Source organism: Anoplopoma fimbria, chromosome 4, assembly GCF_027596085.1.
Source record: "Anoplopoma fimbria isolate UVic2021 breed Golden Eagle Sablefish chromosome 4, Afim_UVic_2022, whole genome shotgun sequence".
NCBI lineage: Eukaryota > Metazoa > Chordata > Actinopteri > Perciformes > Anoplopomatidae > Anoplopoma > Anoplopoma fimbria.
Genome location: NC_072452.1, coordinates 4,687,549 through 4,710,813, shown reverse-complemented (window position 1 = coordinate 4,710,813; position 23,265 = coordinate 4,687,549). Strand labels below are relative to the sequence as shown.

At 41.5% G+C, this 23,265-nt stretch overlaps 1 protein-coding gene across 2 annotated transcripts in view; it reads right to left on the bottom strand.

Moving 5' to 3' along the window:
• si:zfos-2326c3.2 (misshapen-like kinase 1) overlaps positions 1–7,956 on the bottom strand; it is a 59,606-nt gene extending 51,650 nt beyond the window's left edge. For both annotated transcript variants that reach the window (XM_054597811.1, XM_054597812.1), the window contains exons 1-2: positions 7,808–7,956; positions 6,336–6,401 (exon numbers count right to left, since the gene is read on the bottom strand). In XM_054597811.1, coding sequence (XP_054453786.1) covers positions 6,336–6,401; positions 7,808–7,864 — 123 coding nt within the window. In that variant the 5' untranslated portion in view covers positions 7,865–7,956. The remainder of the gene's footprint in view (positions 1–6,335; positions 6,402–7,807) is intronic.
• Between the last annotated feature and the right edge of the window lie 15,309 nt (positions 7,957–23,265).

The following is a 23,265-nucleotide window of genomic DNA, read 5'->3' as shown; positions in this document are numbered from 1 at the left end:
CACCTCTGCCTTCCTTCCTTTTGCCCTCTCACGCTCTCTCACTTTCCTCTCTCTCCTTCCTCTCCCTCTCCCCCCCTTTGTCTCTATCCCACTTGCTTTCTCTTCCACCTCTAAAACTATGTTGGAGGATGTTTCCTGTCTCTCTGAGTCCCTGCTATTTTTTTTTTCCCCCGGCTAAAACCCCCGCAATGTGTAACAGTGTAAACTGAACTCTCCATTTCTAAGGATGGAGAAGAAACTGAACCGTCTTGTATATCTTAGGTCGGCAATGTTCTTTTTGTTTTTCATAATACAGCCTTTCCAAAAGGCCTGTGCCACGACGGGGATCGGGTTCTTTTGTTTGAAACCGCAAGAAACAGTTGGTCTAAATCTTGGATGTTTTATTACGCTTTGGTCAGCAGATCAGTCAGCATGAGTAAGATAAGAATGATGATATGTGGGTCACAGAAATGGGAAGTGACGCTCATGAAACCAGAAGGATTTTTAGGAAGTGTAAGTGATTCACTGATTGTATTGCAGCCAGCTGTTTTTACAGGCGCTCGGTGTGCACAGTCAGGTTTACTGAGTGGACATGCTTTTGAACCTTTCACAAACTTGACTCAAAAGCTCATTAGCAAATGAATGTTCAAGATATGTTTTTTTTTTTACGTGCCGTGCTTTAAACATCAATGTCAGTTACACACGGTCTACGGTCTGACAAAACTAAATAGTTTAATTAAGTTGCAGCGTCTGCCAGTAACAATTCAATCCAGTAACTACTTCAGATCCACTCAGAGCAGCACAGTGTTACATCAGCAGTCATCGTAGCACTTAGCTTTAGTGGAGTTTGACATTCTCACACACACACACACACACACACACATATGCACACACACACACACATGCACAAAGATGACTCTACGGCAGTGGTTTGCAAAGAAGGGAAGTTCCTTCTGCAAACAGGGAAACGCCCTGTCTCTCTATGTGTGTGGGTTTGTGTGTGTGTGTGTGTGTGTGTGTGTGTGTGTGTGTGTGTGTGTGTGCGTGTGTGTGTGCGTGATGACTAGATGGTGAGCGAGAGGAGCATGCACAGTGATTGTGTCCTCATGGTGATGAAGTTCTAAGAATGTCCAATAAAGTAATGTTTATTTGACAAGTTTAAGAGCTGAAATTACTACTGTGTGTCGCTCTTCAGGGACCAAAAGCCACTCTTTGCTTTTCGGTTCTTAAGACACAAGCATCTGAACGAGCCTTCTTTAAATACGGGCAGAGTAAACTATCAGTAATTCATTAAAAAAAAAGAAAAGAAAAAGAAAAAGAATCCTGTTAAGTTGTTTACACACTTGTTCTAAACAAGTCAGTACTCTGGGATTGTGAGCCCCCACAACTACTGCAGGCATACTACCGCTATGTGACTACTCCTACACATAATACACCCTTTAGTCCTAATGTGTGTGTGTGTGTGTGTGTGTGTGTGTGTGTGTGTGTGTGTGTGTGTGTGTGTGTGTTCTGCATCAGTTGGACAAAACAGATTTTGTCCTTGTGTGCACATGTTAATGATGCCAAAAAGAATCACAGTAAAATGTGTCGGTGATAAAAGAAAGGAGCACGAGAGGAGACAACACTAACTGGGTTTGTCTTGTCGGGCGGATCACTTCCCTTTTTGACCGCAGGAACTTTTTGAGGGACTGAGGAACTTCACCTGCATTTAGACTGCAGGAATATGGTTCCAGTTTTAGCTCTTTTCCTTAAAAATCTCCCCCGCTGCCATGGTGCCGCATCCCAGCCTGCCAAAAACGATATGGGTGGAGTCTGCAGCTCTGAATGTCACGTACAGGTCAAACCAAAAGTTTCATTACTTATACAAACTGAAGCACCTAAAAGAACCGGAACAGAACCCTTGTAATAACCTCTCCACCTCGCGTCGTGCATTTTCGTTTCCAAACCTCCCTGCTCTCTACAAATCCTCACTTCCCTTTTTCCGACATCTATTCAAACCGTCGCTGGCGTTCAACAGAGAGGACTCTGTGTCGTCTTGTTTCGTGCAAAAACCACGTCTCAATCTGCACGGTGGCTTCTGTTATTGCTCTAATTTATATAATCATCTCAGATCTTAAGATGCAATAGAAAAACCCCAAAACAAGTGCACTGTGGATTCATTGAGTTCTCTTGACTTTTTTTGGGGGCTCCCGGGGCCATTTGGCTGAAAAAAGGGAATGATTGTTTTTTTTTCCTCCAGCCCTCTCTGCTCTCTGATCCGACTCTCTATTACTTCTAATTGCGCCCGTCTTAGCATGTCAGAAAATCCCGCCTGCTGATCAGGAGGCCGTTCTGCCAAGTTAAAATGAAAATGAGGCTAATGGGGGCCGGCTTTCCCGCTGTCACAGAGGTTTTGGTTGACATGATATCCGAATACTAACCAGCAATTAGAGGATCAGAACATGTCATGCTATGGTAAAATCAGCAATATAACCTGAGTGGAACGACAAAAACCATTTCACCAAACAACAGTGGGTGGGTGTGGTTTACAGCAGGGACTGTAACAAACGGAACGGCACTGTGCGCAGTGTTGGAAGGGCCGTATGGTACGCCAATGTCTCATAGACGCAATATCCAGGTCATCAGGTGCAGTCGGCACTTTAGTGGGAAAACATTGAACTTAAAGAGCAAAAAACAAATAATAAAAGCAACCCAGGCCGCCGAGGCCTTGATACGGATGAACCGGCTGCACAGACTGCAGCTCGACACACACACACACACACACACACACACACACACATGGGCCCTAAGCCTTATTCATTTTATCTAAGGCCTTGGGATGAAACCCTACACACACACACACACACAACATTCCACACCTTCACACAGGCTCTGTTCACAGACACGGGTCTCTGTTAAGATGTGCATGTTATCTTGTTTTTATATTTAACCATTATTAGTTTTTGCTTGCGGCGCCGCGCGAGTGGCTGCCTTTTACAGCAGCTCCTGCTCACCACTCAGCTTTTTCCTTGTAAATTTCCCACGCTGCGGGACTAATAAAGGATTATCTTATCTTAAGTACCTACGCTAAGCAAACAGTGTATTTTGATACTATGTGTTTTATATGTGTGCTATACATCATGTACCAATGTACCCTGCGGAGAACACACGGGTGTATCTATGGATTTATTCTGTTTTATTCTTCATTTTTTGACAGAATAAGCAGAATCCGAACCGAGGGGTTTTTCCTCTAAGGAGGGAACAGGCCCCTGAGGAAGGTTATAGGATATCCGCACTACGGCAACACCACTGATTTAAATCACATACATTCACAATTAAGAGAGAGACCTAAGGGGGGATTGATTTGTGCTCCACGACTGTGAGCTCGGATGAGATTTATAGCTGTTAGATCTCTGCGTAGGGGAATAAAAATATAGAAATTAACATTAGGACTAAAGTACAGCGACAATGAAGTGTTCTGGTTATGATTATGCCATAGAGATTTGTTGGCAAATTTGACTACCCTTAAAGGTTTCTCTTAAAGTGGAGGCTTACGAGGTGGAATTGGTCGAAGCGCAAAAGCGCGTCTGCAAACATTTGAGAACGTGACGGGAGCAAAGGCGTCTATGCTCGACGCGCTGTTCGTTGCAGTATTTTTCTACAAAACGGCAGAGGGTGCACACAAAAACTTGTACTGTGAAGAAGAAAAAAGGCAACGAGTGTAACCGACAAAACGCCAAAAACCAACCTTATCAATGTCGAGAAGGAATTGTAATTATCTGTTAACTCATATCACATAGACTACTTGATTGCCTTTGTACAAGCCCTGTAAAGAAAGAAGTCAAGTATTACATGCATTAAAAAAAGACACAAAGGTTGCAAAATATAAACTGAAATGTACATTTTTAAGAAATCCTGTTTCTAAAGCATCTAAAAACTAAATTGTCCATCTTTGTAAAATCAGTAAACATGTAAATAGTGGTTTTATCTGTGAACTATTTGTGACAGTTACGTCCGATCACCTAATCAGGCCCCGATCACACTGAGAGCAGAGCTTCAAAAAACGGCCCTTGGCAAAGCGCGTTGGGTAAAACAGCTGATGATTCGGTGGAGCAGGGTGTGTGCTCAACCAGGCGGTTAAATGTAAATAACTGGGGGAAAAAAACGGATTCAATGAAGAACTAGAGCTCATGCTGGAGGGGAAAATGATATTGTTAATTGTAATTTAAAGCGGCTCATATCAACCTTTGGTCTGCCTCTGTCCGTTCCTACCACATATACCTGCATCAAAACAGGAGGTCAGTGGTAAAGTAGCAAAGCAAGCCTCTTGCTAGATTTGATTGGCTGCCCGGCCAAGTGTAACATTGACAACATGTGAGACTCTGCTCCTGACTTCATACTGCTCTGCCCAGCTCTGGTCTCACTAAACACTTCAATACTGTACAGAATAAATACATTTTCTGTTATCATGTTGTGATAGCGTGAACACCTAACTTTCCTCTGACTTTCTTTATAACTTTCCTATTCACGCTACGTTGCTGAATACTAAAAATGCGAATGTAATGGAAATGCAACACACATGTAAATAAACAGAGGAAAAGCCCGGGTGCTTTGTCAGCATCTCCTGCACTCACATCACATCAATCCACAACTAAATGTTTTCTCAAGGGGCTGTGTGTTTATGTGTGAATGTGTGTTTATGTGTGAATGTGTGTTTATGTGTGTTCTAAAGGCCCTATTGTGTGTTTCCCCATGTGGGACATGTGTGTGTGGCACAAGTCATTGTTCTAAAGGCCCTATTCCTGTCCCGTTTCCCCATGATGGGACATGCTGTATGGCCGAAAACACACACACACACACACACACACACACACACACACACTCTTTCTGTATGTGGACATGCAGAAACATATAGCTGTGTAGTTGTGCCTGTTAGCATTACACACTATCATTACTACTCTGCCTATGCGGCAGCACTTCCCATTCCCATGTCCATCATTTCATTCATTAGTTTACAAAATGAAACTGATCTCGACTATTTCACCTTTTTAAATTGTCTGTAGTCTCCTGTCAATTGTCTTGTTTGCAGCACCTTCACATGAACAACATCAGAATGACTGCTGTGAATGCCCACCTATAAAACTGTTCCATTCATCCGTATTAGGAGCTCTCTCCTTGTTAAAGCATCAATGAATGTGAGTCATCAGATGAAATTTGGGATTTTTTTTTTTTAGCCCAGTTTAAAAGCAGCCTGTGTGAAGCCCAACACAGGCTGTACTGTCCTGTGCATCTCTTGCAACATTTCCTCTTTCAGGAAATCAAGTGGCAATAGAGGCACACACCCACCTTCTGTAGCACACACACACTCTGTGAGAAGCGATCCTAAACTTTTAACCTTTTTGGAGACCACCATCTTATTGTAGTAGTTATTGTTGATATTACTATATTTGTGCCACAAAGCAATGTCTAAAAGTGACCTGAAGCTGACCTGATTTTACTCCTACATGTCTTTTGCTGCAGGAAAAATAACATCCTCCTTAGAAAACGTTATGCTTCTTCCATAATTCATTTTGGATTAAAGTCATTTGACATGATCTTTTTTTGTAAACAGGTCTATTTGTCTATTCTTTCAATGCATATCTCTCTAAGGTAGTAACCTTATGACCTTAATGATGTCTTAAATCTCTGATGTAGTACAAACAATTGGAGTCTTTTGACCTGACTCTAAAATTGACAAAGAGTCTGAACTCACAATCATACCTATCATCGTTCTTTATTTTTTGGTCAAAACTGAAAGTGTTCCACAAAGGCATGGTAGCACACAGTTTGTGGTATTGCAGAGGCACGTAAACATTATTTGCAAAAAGGGCACAACCATCTGCACGGACTGAAATAAGCCTGAACACCTCCTGTTAACCACAAACCACTCATACACAAACAGATATTGTAATAAGGAAGTGAGCCCCACCCAGGGCCCTTTAAAGATGCAGCAGATGCGCTACATGCTGGTGTGTGCGGTTGTGTGTGTGTGTGTGTGTGGTGTGTGTGTGTGTGTGTGTGTGTGTGTGTGTGTGTGTGTTCTGTTTGTAAGAGCTGACGGAATATTTCAGTGAGCTGAGAACTACTTCTTTTTCCTCCCAACTAACTGGAAGTTAGTAAGTTTTACCAAAAGTGACGTGTCCACTACTGTTATATACTAAGTGCCTGTGTGAGCGCAGCTTGTGAGGTGCTGTTTTTCTACAATAAGCCAATTTTTCATGATCTAACTCACCGGTATGTGAACAAGGTTTAAATAGAAACACGCATTTATGTTTGTATCAGTGTCACAGTTTGCGGCAGTGTTGATATTCTTCCAATGCATGCAACAAACTCCTCACCTTGTACACCTGCCCGTAGGTTCCATTGCCAACCACCTCTACCAGCTCAAAGATACCTGCTGGATCCTGGAGGGGGGGGTCAAGATAAAGCAGGATAAGCATCAAGTAGTAAATGTTAGATTTCATCAAATTCATAATGCAACAGGTTCATGCTAAACTTAACTACAATTTACAGCTTTATATACTCGGTACTATGGGCAAATGGACAAGAACAAGGCAGCGTTGTACTGGGATGCAGGCTGAGGAAGTGGGACTGCAAGTGGGGACAACATTGTGGGCGACAAGGACTAAAAGCACAGCTTGAAAAAGGCCATCATATAGGTATGGGCCTCACTGACTATAGAAATATTATCATCTTAAGATATACAGTACCAGTCAAAAGTTTGGACACACCTTCTCATTCAACTACATAACTGCATAATTCCATATGTGTTCCTTCATAGTTTGGATGTCTCCAATATTAATCTACAATGTAGAAAAAAAAAAAATAGAAATAAAGAAAAACCATTGAATGAGAAGGTGTGTCCAAACTTTTGACTGGTACTGTATAAAAATCACATTAAATGACTATGATTACACTTGATCCACACAGGGACACTGCCATGTCCTATAGAGACACTGATATGAGACAAAGACATGTCCATAAACTAGCAGAAGAACATCATAAACTAGCTAGAAAGTTTTGGAATTATGTGAACTTGCATAAAACAATGATGCGCCAATAACTACAATGCATTTGTTTCTAGTTTTTCTGTCACCAAATAGGCACCACGTTTATGTTAGTGGACTGTCACTGAAAGTCTTGTGTGTTCGCCGCTAGTTGTTGAGTTGACTGCAGACAGACAGCACACGGAGGTAGAAAAAAATAAAAATAGAAATAAAGAAAAACCATTGAATGAGAAGGTGTGTCCAAACTTTTGACTGGTACTGTATAAAAATCACATTAAATGACTATGATTACACTTGATCCACACAGGGACACTGCCATGTCCTATAGAGACACTGATATGAGACAAAGACATGTCCATAAACTAGCAGAAGAACATCATAAACTATGCATAAACTTGCATAAAACAATGATGCGCCAATAACTACAATGCATTTGTTTCTAGTTTTTCTGTCACCAAATAGGCACCACGTTTATGTTAGTGGACTGTCACTGAAAGTTAGTGGACTGTCACTGAAAGTCTTGTGTGTTCGCCGCTAGTTGTTGAGTTGACTGCAGACAGACAGCACACGGAGGCTGTCTGCACACTAACCACACAGGCAAACAGCCCTGACCCTCCACCAGACTGAGTCCTCCACCCCCTGCTGAGTCCTCCACCGACCCTGCTGAGTCCTCCACCGACCCTGCTGAGTCCTCCACCGACCCTGCTGAGTCCTCCACCGAGCCTCCCCGTTAAGGTTAAAGCGACAGCCTCCACATCCTGCGGTGACATTTCACTACAAAGGCAACATTTAAACAACATTACCCTTAAAGAAGCGAGGTCTATGCTGTCCAAACTTCGCGTGGTGTTTTCTCTCGACATTGCTTTGTCAGTTAGTTTTGTCAGTGAGCTGGTATTTGTGTTCAAGACATGGACGGCCTCCGTTTCTCCCCCTGCTAACTAACTCTCTCACTAACTCCCTCACTAACTAACGGGTTTTCCTCTGGTGCGGCTCATTCTGAAGTTCAGCAGCGACAAAGCTCACCAGCGTCAGACGCACCTCTTCCGGAAACACCTTTCAAAATAAGTTTTTAAACTCGTTTTTTTTTTTTTTTTAAAGTTCTGCATTTGCAAAAACACGAGATGAAACAGAAATGATCAGAAATGTATTATACTAAATTATAATATTAAAGTTACTAAAGTCACACATTTTATCAGACCAGGTTTAACATCGATGCAAAAACAAATCAAGGTGTGTTCGGACTTGTTTGCTTTAGTCTTTTTGAAGTTTACTTCCCTTTTCACCGCATTCATAATAGCCACTACTGTTTTGTCGTTGTTGGAATATTTATTTTATTCTGCCTTAGGCCTAAACCTTACGCTGACGAAGCAATGCTTTATTGTGAAAAATAAACAACGTCCGGTCTCTGACTGCATTGACTTCGTTATACTTGACGTTTTGCTCCTGGGAAGTGATTTTTTTTTCTCTAAGCGACTCGGAAAACTCCACCAGCCCACACACAACAACGAGAAAAGAGAAGAAATGAACAACTTTATCACAACTGGTTATGTGGTCCATATGCAGCTGACTGAAATTAATAACAAATGTTGCGTTACAAAATCTCTCCACGTGTGTCTCTGTGTGTCCGTGAGTGTTTGTTTTTGTGGCGAAAGGTTCATGGTCCCCAAGTGATCCTAAGAATCCCCAACTCACCACTGTCCACTCTGCAAATACCTTTTGAAAATGACTGTTAAGTTAAAAATATAAGTTAATAAATTATTATACAGTAGTAAAGCTTTCTGGGAAATAAAGTGCACACACACACACACACACACACACACACACACACACACACACACACACACACTGTTCACACTTAGACTGTGACTACACAGTTTACATTCTTTTTTGACATTTTGCAGGTGCTCACCTTATAATGTAGGCCCACGTGCATTTACTACATATATTTTCTTTATTTATATATATATATATATATATATATATATATATATATATATATATATATATAATATATACAGTACCAGTCAAAAGTGTGGACACACCTTCTCATTCAACTACTTTGAAGAATCTAAAATATAAAACATATTCTGGTTTGTTGAGCATTTGTTTGTTTACCACATAATTCCATATGTGTTCCTTCATAGTTTGGATGTCTACAATATTAATCTACAATGTAGAAAAAAATAAAAATAAAGAAAACAATTGAATGAGAAGGTGTGTCCAAACTTTTGACTGGTACTGTATATATACATATATATATATATATATATATATATATATATATATATATATAACCTTTTCAACATAAAATCTTGGAAACATCATGGTTCACCCACTAAATATTTATTGTCTTGTAGTATATGTGTATTTATTGTCTGTGTAGTTGTATAGTATGTGTATTTATTGTCTGTGTAGTTGTATAGTATGTGTATTTTTATTGTCTGTGTAGTTGTATAGTATGTGTATTTATTGTCTGTGTAGTTGTATAGTATGTGTATTTATTGTCTGTGTAGTTGTATAGTATGTGTATTTATTGTCTGTGTAGTTGTATAGTATGTGTATTTATTGTCTGTGTAGTTGTATAGTATTTAGTATGTGTATTTAGTATGTGTATTTATTGTCTGTGTAGTTGTATAGTATAGTATGTATTTATTGTCTGTGTAGTTGTATAGTATGTGTATTTATTGTCTGTGTAGTTGTATAGTATGTGTATTTATTGTCTGTTGTATAGTTGTATATTTATTGTCTGTGTATTGTATAGTATAGTATGTGTATTTATTGTCTGTGTAGTTGTATAGTATAGTATGTGTATTTATTGTCTGTGTAGTTGTATAGTATAGTATGTGTATTTATTGTCTGTGTAGTTGTATAGTATAGTATGTGTATTTATTGTCTGTGTAGTTGAGCTGCTGCAACACTTGAATTTCCCCCATGGGGATCAATAAAGGAATATAATAATATATAGTTTCAAGCTATAGCCTCATAAAGCGCCTTAATGCATCATCTATTTTGACATGTGATAGAACCATGCAGAACAGGCATAGCCTCATTGATAACATTAATTACTGCTTGACTCAATTCATGTATCCCACCTCCAGGGCCATAGTAGGCCTATCGCTACATGCTAGTTCCTTAACGTTATTAATTACACCTGTGCTTTTTCTTGCTATGGAAATGGTCTATCGTGTATAATCTAGCTCTTAATCCCACACTAACCATGGTTAAAAAAATTCAGTTTGCCAATGTTTCGTGTGTTAAGTGCCTTGCACATATATTTTGCTTGGAATTTTGTGGCCTTGGAGAATGCATTTAAAGCAAGAAAGACAATAAAGTTCGGAGTGGTGCTTTACAAGAAATTGTAAATTGTAAACCATTACTGCACAGTTAACAACAACTCTTGTTTTATTAAGGTTTTATTAATTATTGCTAATATTAACCAATGTTTTTTCACATTAAATATAATTTGTAAAATATCGTGCCAAAAACTGGGATGGACCGTACAAATGATTTTCAATATGTGATCTTCTGGCTAAATATGACAACACCTGTTGCGTTCCATCTTTCTGCAATGTCCTGGTGCAGGAATGTCAGTGTTAAGGCTGGCATGTTAGCTAAGTGTGTGCCAGGCTTCTCCAGACTTCATGCAGGTGGAAGTGGGGCTTTCTAACAGCCGGTTTGAACTAAATAAAGATGCTTTCAAAACTCAAGGCATGGTTCTCCAGCCAGTAGCTAACACCATATATGTGTTGCATTTGAGCAACCTTATGTAACGTTAGCATACATTAGCTAACGTCAGCTAAATAAGATAGCGTTGGCTAAATAAGCTAATTAACCTGCCCTGCCAATTCTAGTAAAATTAACACAACCTCCATGACTTATACATTTATTTTTTATCCATAACTAAATTACTGGACTGACTGTGTCATGCAGGGTGACAAAAACAACATATGTTCTGCTACAATTTGTTCTTGAGAGCGGGATTTTGCAGTTGTTAATATTAGCTAGCTGTTTTGTGTTGTGTAACATAAGACCGTCTAAGTTGTCCAGTAGCCCACCATGTAGCTCTAAACGTAACTCTGTCACACCGTCATTTTATACCAACCTTGACTGATATGTGCTCATGTTTTTATTGCCAAAAATTGGGATGAAAGTTAGTTAAAGAAATAAAAAAAATAATTATGTGAGAAAACAATGGTTAATATTAGCAACACACCAGTGTTTCTTACTGAAATCTCCTTTAAAGTAGCTCTTTTTTTTTTAGCTTCACCTATGTATTTGGGTTTTCAAGTGGAGCTTGACATTCTGGTCTCCTGACCAGACCAGTGAGTCACAGTCAGCATGGTGAAATAAGGGTCATTATGTGGTGGGACACAGCCACTGTGTGTATGTGTGTGTCAGGCAGAAACAGAAAGAGTGAGACTATGCTGTGAGTTGTGTGTGTGTGTGTGTGTGTGTGTGTGTGTGTGTGTGAGTGTGAGTGGAGGAGAATAAGAGAAGGATGGCAAGTGACTCTCTTGCACCCTCTGTATGTTTGTTTGTGTGTGTAAGTGAATGAGACGAAATAAGAGTGAGAGTGGAGGGGGAGGATGGCTGTAAGTGTGTAGTGTGTAGTGAGTGTGTGTGTGTGTTTGTGTCGCAGTGAAGAATGGTCTCTCTGTGGTCTCACACAGTGGCACTGTTCACATCAGGGTCAGCTGCCTACACACACACACACACACACTCATTTTCAGAGTTGTATCCAACCTAAACAAGACAACGTTCTGAGAAACAATTGAATGAGAAAGATTCCAGAGTGATAGAGGCCATTTGTCTGTCCTTCGCCATCATTTCTTTCTTTCTTTCTGTGTATTTGCAAACATACGAAGTATTCAGAGGAAGTTGACATTACACTTTTCTAAATAATTTCCTGAGCAAGCACACACACACACACACACACACACACACACACACACACACACACACACACACACACACATACATGCAGGAATAAACATGTATAGGCGACAGCAGTGCCAGCTTTCAGTGTTAGTTCTTCAGATTCAAAGAGATGGTGGTTTCTTACTTTGCAAGGCAACCTTTACTTTGCATTTTGTAAACTTAAAGAATAGTTCATAAAAAAAAAAATAGAATAACCTAACCGTCTAGCCTGGTTTTATTCTCGGGCTAGACGGGCCTTCAGTGGAGTTTTTATGTTCTCCCCGTGTCAGTGTGGGTTCTCTCTGGGTTCTCGTCCTCCCACAGTCCAAAGACATGCAGCTTAGGTTAATTGAAGACTCTAAATTGCCCGCACGAGTCGATGTGAGCGTGAATGGTTGTCTGTCTATATGTCAGACCTGCGATAGTCTAGCGACCTGTCCAGGGTGAAAAATGAAGCTAAATTCATGGAATCTACTAGCAGCAGCACGTACATGCTGCACCGTTGCCATAGGTATCTGGATGCGCCACTGTTACATTGTGTAATATGGAATGAAATTTCAAAGATAAACAGCATAAAGCTTCTTTATAAGGTTGTTGACCACCACAAGCATTCAGAGTAGGAAACAATGCTGCTCATTATAGATTCTCCAAGTAGACTACTGGAGGGATGAACAGCATTCCTCCAACACATATTCCCTCATTTGCTTGTTTTTGTGTTTTGTGAATGCCAGAGCACGATTCAACCCATCAACAGCGTTCAGGGACCCATATGTGGCTCGGTGTTGTCATCCAGAAATTTTACATTTTCTCTTAACTTGTCATGTCAACGCCCAAACTGAAATCATGCTACACCCCTCGGGTCAGTAAGCATTGTGGGGAGTCATCAACCAAAAGTTAAGACTTAGCTGTTGCGTCATTATACAGTGAAGAAATTTACACGTGACATGGACAGACTCTCTGACTCCAGGTAGCTTAAATGGTTGGGCTCCACAGTCAAAATCCAGCATACTGCTTGACTGCTGGCAGATTTGTGGTGAATGTCAAAAGCACCAGTTTGATTCTGGAGGCTAACAATGATCCACAGTTAGCCTTAGCTCGGCCCACAAATAAAAAGGCTGAATCTAGGAGCTATGTCCTGCTCTACCAGATGCCAGACACTCAGCTGACCTTAAGACACAACTGTCTTGGAGGGGATTTGTAAAAGACGCAACCACCCACACCCACATACAAACACACACACAGTTTTGCTTGCAAAAAGAATCATTTGAAAACCACATCATTCAGATCCTGCAGAGGATCGTGTCGATGTGATTTTGACGGGCTGATTGAGCACATCCCTTTATGTGTCTCTTTTCAAACTCTTATAGACACACACATGCTTTGACATAAAAAAAACCAAAAAAACACATTTGACTTATTTGTTATACAGGATGTAGAGTTATTAAGCTGTCTGTAACAGAGTCCCTAACCTGAACACAGATGCTGGTGATTCTAGTATCTAGTGACAAAGTGCCATTAAGTAATATTTAGCATCACTGTAAAGGAACTTGAATTCAGGATCTATGGTAGCCATCAGTGGCGGGGCCGTCAGGGCCAGCAAGGCCTTCTCTGCTGGCCTAAACATCATCAGAATATAAATTATATTTTTTTCCACAAATATGTATTCAATTATTCCCCATAGTCTATTCTCTTCATTTCATAGCTTTTCTCTTGGTTGCGCTGCTTCCAGCCTCAGGTCGAGATGGGAGGGCTGGCCTTTACGTTAGAGCTTTTATCCAATCATATTTCAGCCATCATGTGTTGCTAGGGTCCAAGAAATCTGCCCTTAGGCCCAGTGGCGGGTTTAGTAATTTGGGGGCCCAAGGCGAACTTAGCTAGGGGGCCCTTCAAATCCGTTCTTTTAACACAAAGGGACCTGTCAATACTTGCACTAAATAAAGAGTAGAATGTGAGAAATAAGTCTCGGATATAACACCAGTGTATGTCAAAATGCAAAATATTTATTTTTTCAGTTTACAGTTACTTCTCACCGGTCTTCATACATCAGTGATGTGTAGATATCTGGAACTGCACCTTTAAAATAAACAACAAAGAAAATAAATACAAAACATATTAAGAGTTTAACTTTTTTCATATACAATATGATATAAAGTATGTACAAAAGTTCATACTGTATATCATCTTGTTTATGAAAATAAGAATACCTTTTGTCCACTTTTTTTGATAAAATGGGCATCAATTACCTTGGTTATCCAGCAGGACTTTTCTGGTAGATGTTAATGATGGACTTCTGTCTCTGTGACAAAATAACAGCAGGTTACTCAAGTAGTTACAGGAATTATATTGAAATGTACTGTAAAATGATTACCTTCTCTTCTTGTCCCTGTCTTTGTGCTCTCCTCCTTTCTCTCCTCCTGTGTCCCTCTCCTCCTTTCTCTCCTCCTGTGTCCCTCTATTTCTCTGCCTCTTCTTCCCTGTTATGCTTCTCTCTCCCTGGAATGTTATGTTCATGTCTTTCTTGTCTTTGTCCCTTACTTTCTCTTCATCTCTTCTGTCCCTGTCCTGCTCCTTTGTTCCTGTATTAGTCATACTCTTCTTTATTCATCTTCTTCTTATGAACAGGTGGCACAGCCGAGATCATACTCATACAAATGTAACCTTTCGTGCTTTGGCCTCAGCAAACCTGCCTATCACTGAGTCCATATCCAGTGTTTTTCGGACCTCATGTTCTATAGCAATGGTTGCGAGGGCAGACAGCCTGTGCTGAGACATTGTGGAACGCATATACGTTTTCAGTCGCTTCAGTGTTGAAAAGCTTCTCTCACCTGAAGCTACAGTGACAGGGAGAGTAAGGAGGTGTCTTAGAGCTATGCTCAGATTAGGATAAATGTCTAAGACGTTCTCCTTATATATATACTCTAACATTTCAAGTGGTGATGTGATGTGTGGGGGAAGGACCGAACAGCTCCTTCGATCTCCATCTTAAGGTCCTCTGCATCCACATCCTCCACTGCTTGCTCCAGTTTTCTGCAGCACTCTTCAAGCTTTCCTCCCTGAACGGTGCTTTTCAATAGCTCAGATGAGTAAAGAAACCCATTAAGGTCATAGAAAAACTGCATGTTAGAGAATCTCTCTCTTAAAGTTACAATGGCTGTGTCAACAAGATGGAGGAAAAACTCTCTTTTAAAGAGCTCCTCTGGAGTAGACAGAGTCTCCTCTCTCCCCTCATAATCAAACTGCCTTTTTCTTGTTCTCTGTCGCACCTCAGGCCAGCTCATCTCCACCTCCATCTTCTCTGCTATTTCCCTGGCATCTGTTTGTGCAGACTCAAAACCATGCTCTCTAAATTCCTCCAGATAGTTGGACACTGCCATGACCTCTCTCCTTAGAGTCTCAATTGACACACTGGGGCTCTGCAAGATTTTACTGACTTTGTTTATGTGATACAACACATCGTACCAAACAAAGGTACTCACCATGAATGACCACTTCATCATGTTCTCCCGGAGGCTTTCAGCGGTGGAGGCACATTCTGGATCCTTTTTCAAAATTGCATGCTCCTGCACAGCTGTCAAGGCATCAACAATCTCAGGAAGCTGGTAGCGCACAGCCTTCACAGCGTCCACCCGACACTCCCATCTTGTTGTGGACAAGGCCTTTACTGACAAATCTTTGACGTGTTCCTGAAGAATTGTCCAACGATGAACAGAGCCACTAAACAAGTTATATAGCCTTTGCAATGTCCCAAAGTACCCTAGAGAAATTGTAGATGACTTAGCAGCATCCCCAACCACCAGGTTTAACGTGTGACTGCCACATGGAACACACAGTGCTTTGGGGTTGAGTTCTAGGATTCTCGCCTGGACCCCCTGCCTTTTCCCTTGCATGTTGCTGCCGTTGTCATATGATTGGCCACGGCAGTCGGAGAGATCCAAGCCCAGTCTTTCCAGGTGTTCTAGAAACAGGTCAAGAAGACCTTTGCCAGTGGTGTCATCTGCCACAAGAAATCCCATAAAGTGTTCATGGATGGAAACTCCCTTTGTGAGCTCACAGTTGACAATCCGCAACACCACTGACAGTTGTTCATCGTGGCTGACATCAGGAGTGCAGTCCATGATGACAGCATAGTATTTTGCCCTCCTCACACGCTCTGCTATTGCATTAGTGGTGCACTGTCCGACAAGGCCTATTAATTCATTTTGAATGTGTTTGCTAAGGTATGTGTCTGCAAGCTGTTTGTCTTGAATCCTCCACAGATGCTCCTTCATGACAGGGTCAAATTGGGCCATTAATTGCACTTGCCCCAGGAAATTGCCATTGCCGTGTTCATACAACTTTTCTCTGTGTCCTCGAAATGCCAAGTTACGCTCAGCTAGATGGCTAACGATAGCAAGTAATCTTTTCAAAATTTCTTTCCACCTAGTGACTTCAGCATTTATGAGATTCTGTCTCACCTGATCAATCGCTGTGCCACTTCGAAGTCGAGTACTCAGTGTGTGCCAGGCATCCATGTTTGTGACATGTTGGACAGACCTCTGGTGTTGCTTAAGGTGAGCTTGAAGATTTTTCCAATTACTGAAGCCGTTGTTGGAGCTCAGCTGCGCATCTCCATCCCCGAAAAGCCGGCAACAAAAGCACATGACAGAATCCTTGGACTTGCTGTAGACTAGCCAGGACCTATTGATTTTCTCCCCGTTCCTCATTAACATGAAGTAATTGGCCCTTGTGAATCGCCGACCTTCTTCGTTTTTGGGGAACTCTAGCTCAAGCTGAACAGGTCCTTTCATCACTATGTCGCATCGTTCTCTGTCGTTCAGAAACGTTGGCCACAGCGCCGGGTCATCTCCCACTACTTCGAGCAGATCTACATCACTTTCGTGGTGGTCAGAAGAAGGGGGCTACTCACCACCACATCGTCTTCAGAATCAGTCAGCTCGTCGTCCACCAATTGGTAATTGTCTGCGCTGTTGGAAACAGCGGATAGCTCATCACATACGGCTAGCTCCTCTGAATCTTCAACGACCGGTTCCTCGTCCTCAACGTTGTTATTATTAGTGTCAACCGGTGTTGTTGACACTAGGGTTGGGCAATCGCCTACAAGCTTCCATCGTCCGATAGTGCCCCCTAGCGATCGCCGATAGTCGATGCTAGCCGATAGTGAGCCTCCGCTGATTTAAGTTTCGATACGTCATGTTACACAAAAATGGAGGCTATCTTAGTTAGTAAGACGACAGCAATTTCGCCCATATGGAAGTTTTTTGGATTCAAGCCAAATGAGAAAGGTGAACCTAAAGACGTCAACCAGCCGATATGTCGGCTTTGTAGAAGGATGATTCCGGTGAAGGATTCCTGCAAGAAGATGCACTGGATGGGGACAGTGACCCACTCGCATGGTGGAAGGCAAACGAGAACCGCTTTCCGTTAATGGCCAAGATTGCGAGTAAATATCTTTGTGTATGCGCTACTAGTTCACCTTCGGAGCGTGTATATAGCACTGCAGGCAACGTTGTCACGCCACTGAGGAGCTTGTTGAAGCCAGAAACCTGTAGGCTATGCACACACTTTAAAATGTGTATTTATTATTAGGCTTTTAGGCATACATTTGGATTATTTAGTTCCTCTGAATCCAAATTAGGTTTTCTTTCGATTGGTTCTACAGTCTGCAATAGTCCTAGCAAATGTTGTGCCCATTTTTATTTTATTTGCTCTGAAATAATTTATTTTCATTTTTTAATTTGCGAAATGGACACTTAGACTTAATTTTAAATTGTATTTATTATTATGCTTTTAGGCCTACTTGCACTGAACAATACAATTGGACTATTATTGTTTGTCAGCTAAAGCTTGTAAACATTGGATTATTTCGTTCCTTTGAATCCAAATTTCGTTTTCTTTCGACTGCGTTCTGCAGTCTGCAATAGGCCTATAGCCAATTTTGTGCCCATTTCTATTTTATTTGCTCTGACAGCATTTTTTTTTCGTTTTAAAAGAGTTTTGTGAAGACTTCGCCATCTGTTATACTTGTGTTATGTTCAATACTCAGTTATAATTGTTCTTTAAAAGCGTTTTGTAAGTGGGCCTACATATATAGCCTACTTTGAAACGAATGTCTTATTATTCTGTTCCAAATAAACCCGGCAACCTTTTGACTTGGATGTTTTTATGTGAACGTCAATGGGACTGTCTTATGCACACCGACATAATTATATGAAATTGTCTCTTCTAATATTTCATTAGTTTGATCATATAGCCTGATATCATAAACTCCTAAACATTTCAAAAATATATACATCGCCCCGTAAGCTGTGCGCGCAGCCTTTGCCATTGCGCTGCAGGGTAGGCTAATATGGTGAAAGAAAACACAGGCTTTGAGTATAGTTACACATATCAGTGTTTCCCTTACAAATGAGAATGAATTGTGAAACATTTTCCCCTGCTCAAGCAGATTTCTTTCTATTTAATTCTTCTTTTCAAAGTTTTTCAAAGTGACATGTGCAGCGGGGTGTGATGTCATTTCGCCGTGCGAGCAGAGCGGTAGGTTTCGAGCCCCTCCCCTCTCCTCGTAGCAGTGAGTGAATACGGCAGGTCAGCGCTACATAGTGTGTTTCCACCTGTGCCAGATAACTTCAATTACAATTTGCGGGGCTTTTTAAGTTGTAAAAAAAGCCACCACAGCGCCATATTTCAATTTTTATTTTTTTTATTTTTTTATTATTAAAAAAATTATCGCCTTTTATCGGCAACTTGAGACGATCGACGATGGAATCCATCTATCGGCGATAGTCGATAGAATCGACTATCGGCCCATCCCTAGTTGACACATTAAAAAAGCTTGTCAATTTAGGGAGTGTAGCGTTCTTCTGCTTCGTTTCCTCCCGCTTTCTCCTTTTAATCGCCCCACTTGGATATTGTCGCTTCATTTTTACTGTCAACACAAATCGTACGTAGCACTTCACTTCACTTCACTTCCGTCTTTCGCGGTCTTTCGTCTTTCGCGGTCACTCATGGAATAGTCCATTATAACACGAAAGGGGAGGGGGGAGCGATAATACGATTTGGGGATTTTTATTTTTTTTGTCTGTTTTTTCTTTGTTTTTTTCTTTGTTTTCAGTTTAGACATACACAATTATAATTTACAAACACAATGGTGGGGGGCTACTGTCTGGAGGCCCCAAGCCCCTGCTAAATGGGGAGGGGGCAGCTGGTTGGGGGGCCCCTGCAGGTTGGGGGCCCCAGGCAGTTGCCTACCTTTGCCTTAATGGTAAGACCGCGCCTGCTTAGGCCTTCAGAATCAACAGTGCGGGCGCCTGCAGCTTAAAGTGAACGGAAAACGAAACTGTGGTGTTAACCAATCAGATTTGGAGTTGGCGACACCGGGGCCAGCGTGCAGGCGTACAATGACGTCAGCACAGGCACGTATTTTGATTGGATGCGCACTAGTGAGAGGCGGAGCTACGCAGAGCTAGCAGAGTGAACCTGAACACCCTGTGGCGACGTGAACGAGCTAATTCGTGCAGATCTACAAGCGGTTTTTTTTTTCAACCCACAATGGCTGATGGAGGAGAAGACTTATACTTACAACTTATACTTACAACGCCATTTTGAAGACGGACTGTTCAAGAAAAGCTAGACATTGTGAGAAGAGGTCGGCCAACCCCGATGCTAGCGACGATGCTAGGATGGATTTTGTGGTCAGATAAGCAGGTGTTTTGGTGAGTTCAAAGCATTTATTTTATTTTTTATTAAATAAATATTAACGAAATAAAATATATAGACAAATATATAAAAAAGAAATGCTTGATGCTTCTGCAAGAGACCATGTGTGACACTGGCTCAGCTGTGCCTGCAGGGAAAGGACTCAAGGAAAGGACTCAAGGAAAGGACTCAAGGAAAGGACTCAAGGAGACTTGTTGAATCGTTCTGGTTTAACCTTTATCAAAGTTTCACCACTGTCGCAAATATATTCTCAAGAACAACTTTGTTTTCTTTTATTTTCAGTGAATAGTTTGTGTCTTTATCGTCACGTTTCTTAAGTGAAACGCTGTTTAGTGAACACACTTGTTAAAGCGCACATAGTGTTGGTGTTAATAAAGCTTCTTAGACTAATCCCTTAAAAGCGCCTTTTATTTTAACGTTTTGACAGTTTCCAAGCGAACTTAAAGCTGGTAGTTTAACACTCTTAATTGTAAATGCGGATTTATTGATTTTAAACGCTTCGGAAATATTAATATAACTCTGTTGTACTTGGCTATGTTAAGGTGATGCAACGCCCAGTTATAATGCGTTTCTGTCTAAATGTATAGTTTCTAGAGCCATGGCGTCATAATGATGTGTAGGACAGGGGTGTCCAAACTACGGCCCGCAGGCCAAATACGGCCCGCGGTACATTTTTAATTGGCCCGCTACAAATTCTAAAAACATAATGGAATATGGCCCACACATGAAACTTGCACTTAATGCTGCATTTGTTACACCCTGAAAAGGGGAGAAATCAATAAAGGTGCTCGGACACGATGCTTTCTCTGTGGCAGCTTCATTGAGAATTCTGTATTGTTTTCAACGTATTCACATAGGTACAAAAGTAAACACACAAACACATTAGTATTAAATCACAAACATAAACATACTTCAAACGTCATACTTTGAATGCGTGTCGTACTGAGCTAAAACTCAATCAAAATGCATGTATGCTGGTCGCATGCCGCTCCGTGGCGGCCACTGACGAAGCAGGGTTTAGCTAGCTGCTTAGCAGTATACAAATGAACAGTCTTAAAATTACAATAACGCTGCCAAAAACACTCAACATTCAGTCAGCATGTCAACAAAACAACTTATATACTATTACAAAGTTTCAGAGCAGAAATACTCATTTCGTACCTGAAAAGGGGAGAAATCAATAAAGGTGCTCGGACACGATGCTTTCTCTGTGGCAGCTTCAGTGAGAATGAGGCATCGTGGCAGGCATGACTAATCAATCCCCCAGTGTCCTCTCTCAAAAAGGCTCAACAAGTCGATCATAGATTAAACTACTAAATTTACCCTGTTAACCTTTTTAACATTTTCTAATAAAATCAATCTATCACACACTCCCCTGCAAAGTTAGATGTCGTCCCGACATCACAACGTTCACGAACCAAGGGTCTTCAACCTGGTATGTTCTAATTGTCTTAACTGTGTCTTGAGGGTGATAGCAATGTAGTGACTATTTTCGGCATAACGATAAATATGGATGTACTGCCTGTATCTGACTCCACTAACTCTAGTGGTCTTTTGTAGTCTCTCTCTGTACTGAACAATCCAATCTATTTTATACCTGGTATCGCTGCATGAATAAGGGTTGGTAAACTTGGAATGGATTCGTCCACATTGTCACTGGCTGAACTTCTCTATATAACCTGGGCTGATACGGGTAAAGCACTTCATTTGCATGTGCTGCACTATAGCATGCTGGGGTCCCGAGTTGGTCATAGGTGAAGATTTTTGGGGCTCTTCTTTCTCTCCTTGGGAGGTCATGTCCTTGTTCCCTGATATCTTCACCTGAATCTGAATACGGGGATACCAGACTCTCGTCCTGTGCTTCTTCAACAGGTTGTACATTTTCACTCCGATTATCATCTTCCTGCAGCACATTCTCCTCGTGTGTCTCAAACTCACTTATGTTTGTTATGGGCCTTTCTTCAACCACTGGCCCGTCAGCGCTCAACACTGGTGTCTCTTGGTCACTGTCCCCTTGTGTGTCATCTAGCTCCATGGTCCTATCCGCAATGGGTACTTGAGGATGTACCAGTGGCTCGTGATAATATCCACATTCCTCTTCGTCATCTTCCTCTTCCTGATTTGCCTTTTCTGCAGCTGTCTCCGTCATCCTTTTCTTTTGCTTGGACGCTGCTTTTGGCTGGATTTCCATGGGTAAGTGATCACACGGTAGCAAAAGGTTACGATGCATGATTCTCGATCTTCCTCGAACCTGCTCAGGCTTGACTTCATAAACTGGGATGTCTTCTCCAACCTGGCGGATCACAACATGGATATTCTCTCCCCAATGACTACGAAGCTTTCCGGTGCCTCCTCTAGGTGTCAGGTTCCTAACAAGGACACGATCACCAGGGTAAAGTCAAAGTCAAAGTGTGTTTATTATTGCATGTACCAAATTGCTTCAGCACAGCAAAATTCTTACGACTTGGCAAGCATCATTCATCTACGCAGTAGACGTCATACATATAACAAAAATAACATAAAACTCTATAACACTATGACAATAAAACATATAAAAAAGTAACATTAACATACAACAATTTAAAAAAAACAACAACATATATCTCTGTAGCACAACATATATCTCTGTAGCACTATGACATTATAACAATATAACATATAACATATAACATTAACATTCAACAATTAGGGTACAGTAGAAGGGCTAGCAGCAGTTTAGTGTGAATAGAGAATAAGTTAAAAAGAAATGTTAAGGATAAGTTAAAAGTTTTTAAAATTGTGCAAATATATATCTATGAAGTGAAATGTGAAGTGAAATGTATGAGTGGGGGAGCAGGGAGTAGGTGGAGGTGGCAACTGTTCAGAGGTTCAGTGTTTCTGATTCAGAAGCCTTACAGCCAGGGGGAAAAAGCTATTTGTGAGTCTGGTAGTCCGTGTTCGGATGCTCCGGTAGCGTCTACCAGACGGCAGCAATGAGAACAGTCCATAGCCTGGGTGGCTGTTGTCCTTTAGAATCTTTTTTGCTTTCCTCAGGCATCTACTGTTGTAGATGCCTTGCACGGAGGGGAGATGGCTGCCGGTGATACGCTCCGCTGTCTTCACCACCCTCTGCAGGGCCTTGCGGTCGGCAGCGGAGCAGCTACCATACCAGGCAGTGATGCAGCCTGAGAGGATGCTCTCAATGGTGCATCTGTAAAAGTTTGTTAAAGTTTTTGAAGACATGCCAAACTTCTTGAGTCTCCTCAGGAAGTATAGCCGCTTCTGTGCACTTTTGACTGCTGAGCCTGCCTGCATGGACCAGGTTAGGTCATCCTTGATGTACACACCGAGGAATTTGAAGTTGGAGACTCTCTCCACTTCAGCTCCCTCGATGTGTATGGGGTCCTGACCCCCTCTGCAGCTTCCTGAAATCCACGATCATCTCCTTGGTTTTGCAGACGTTGAGAGACAGGTTGTTGTCTTGGCACCATTCTGCCAAGACCCTTACCTCATCTCTATAGGCGGTCTCATCGTTGTTAGAGATGAGACCCAGGATGGTAGTGTCGTCTGCAAACTTCAGGATGATGTTGGAACTGTGTGTTGCCACACAGTCATGCGTGTACAGGGAGTACAGGAGGGGACTGAGTAC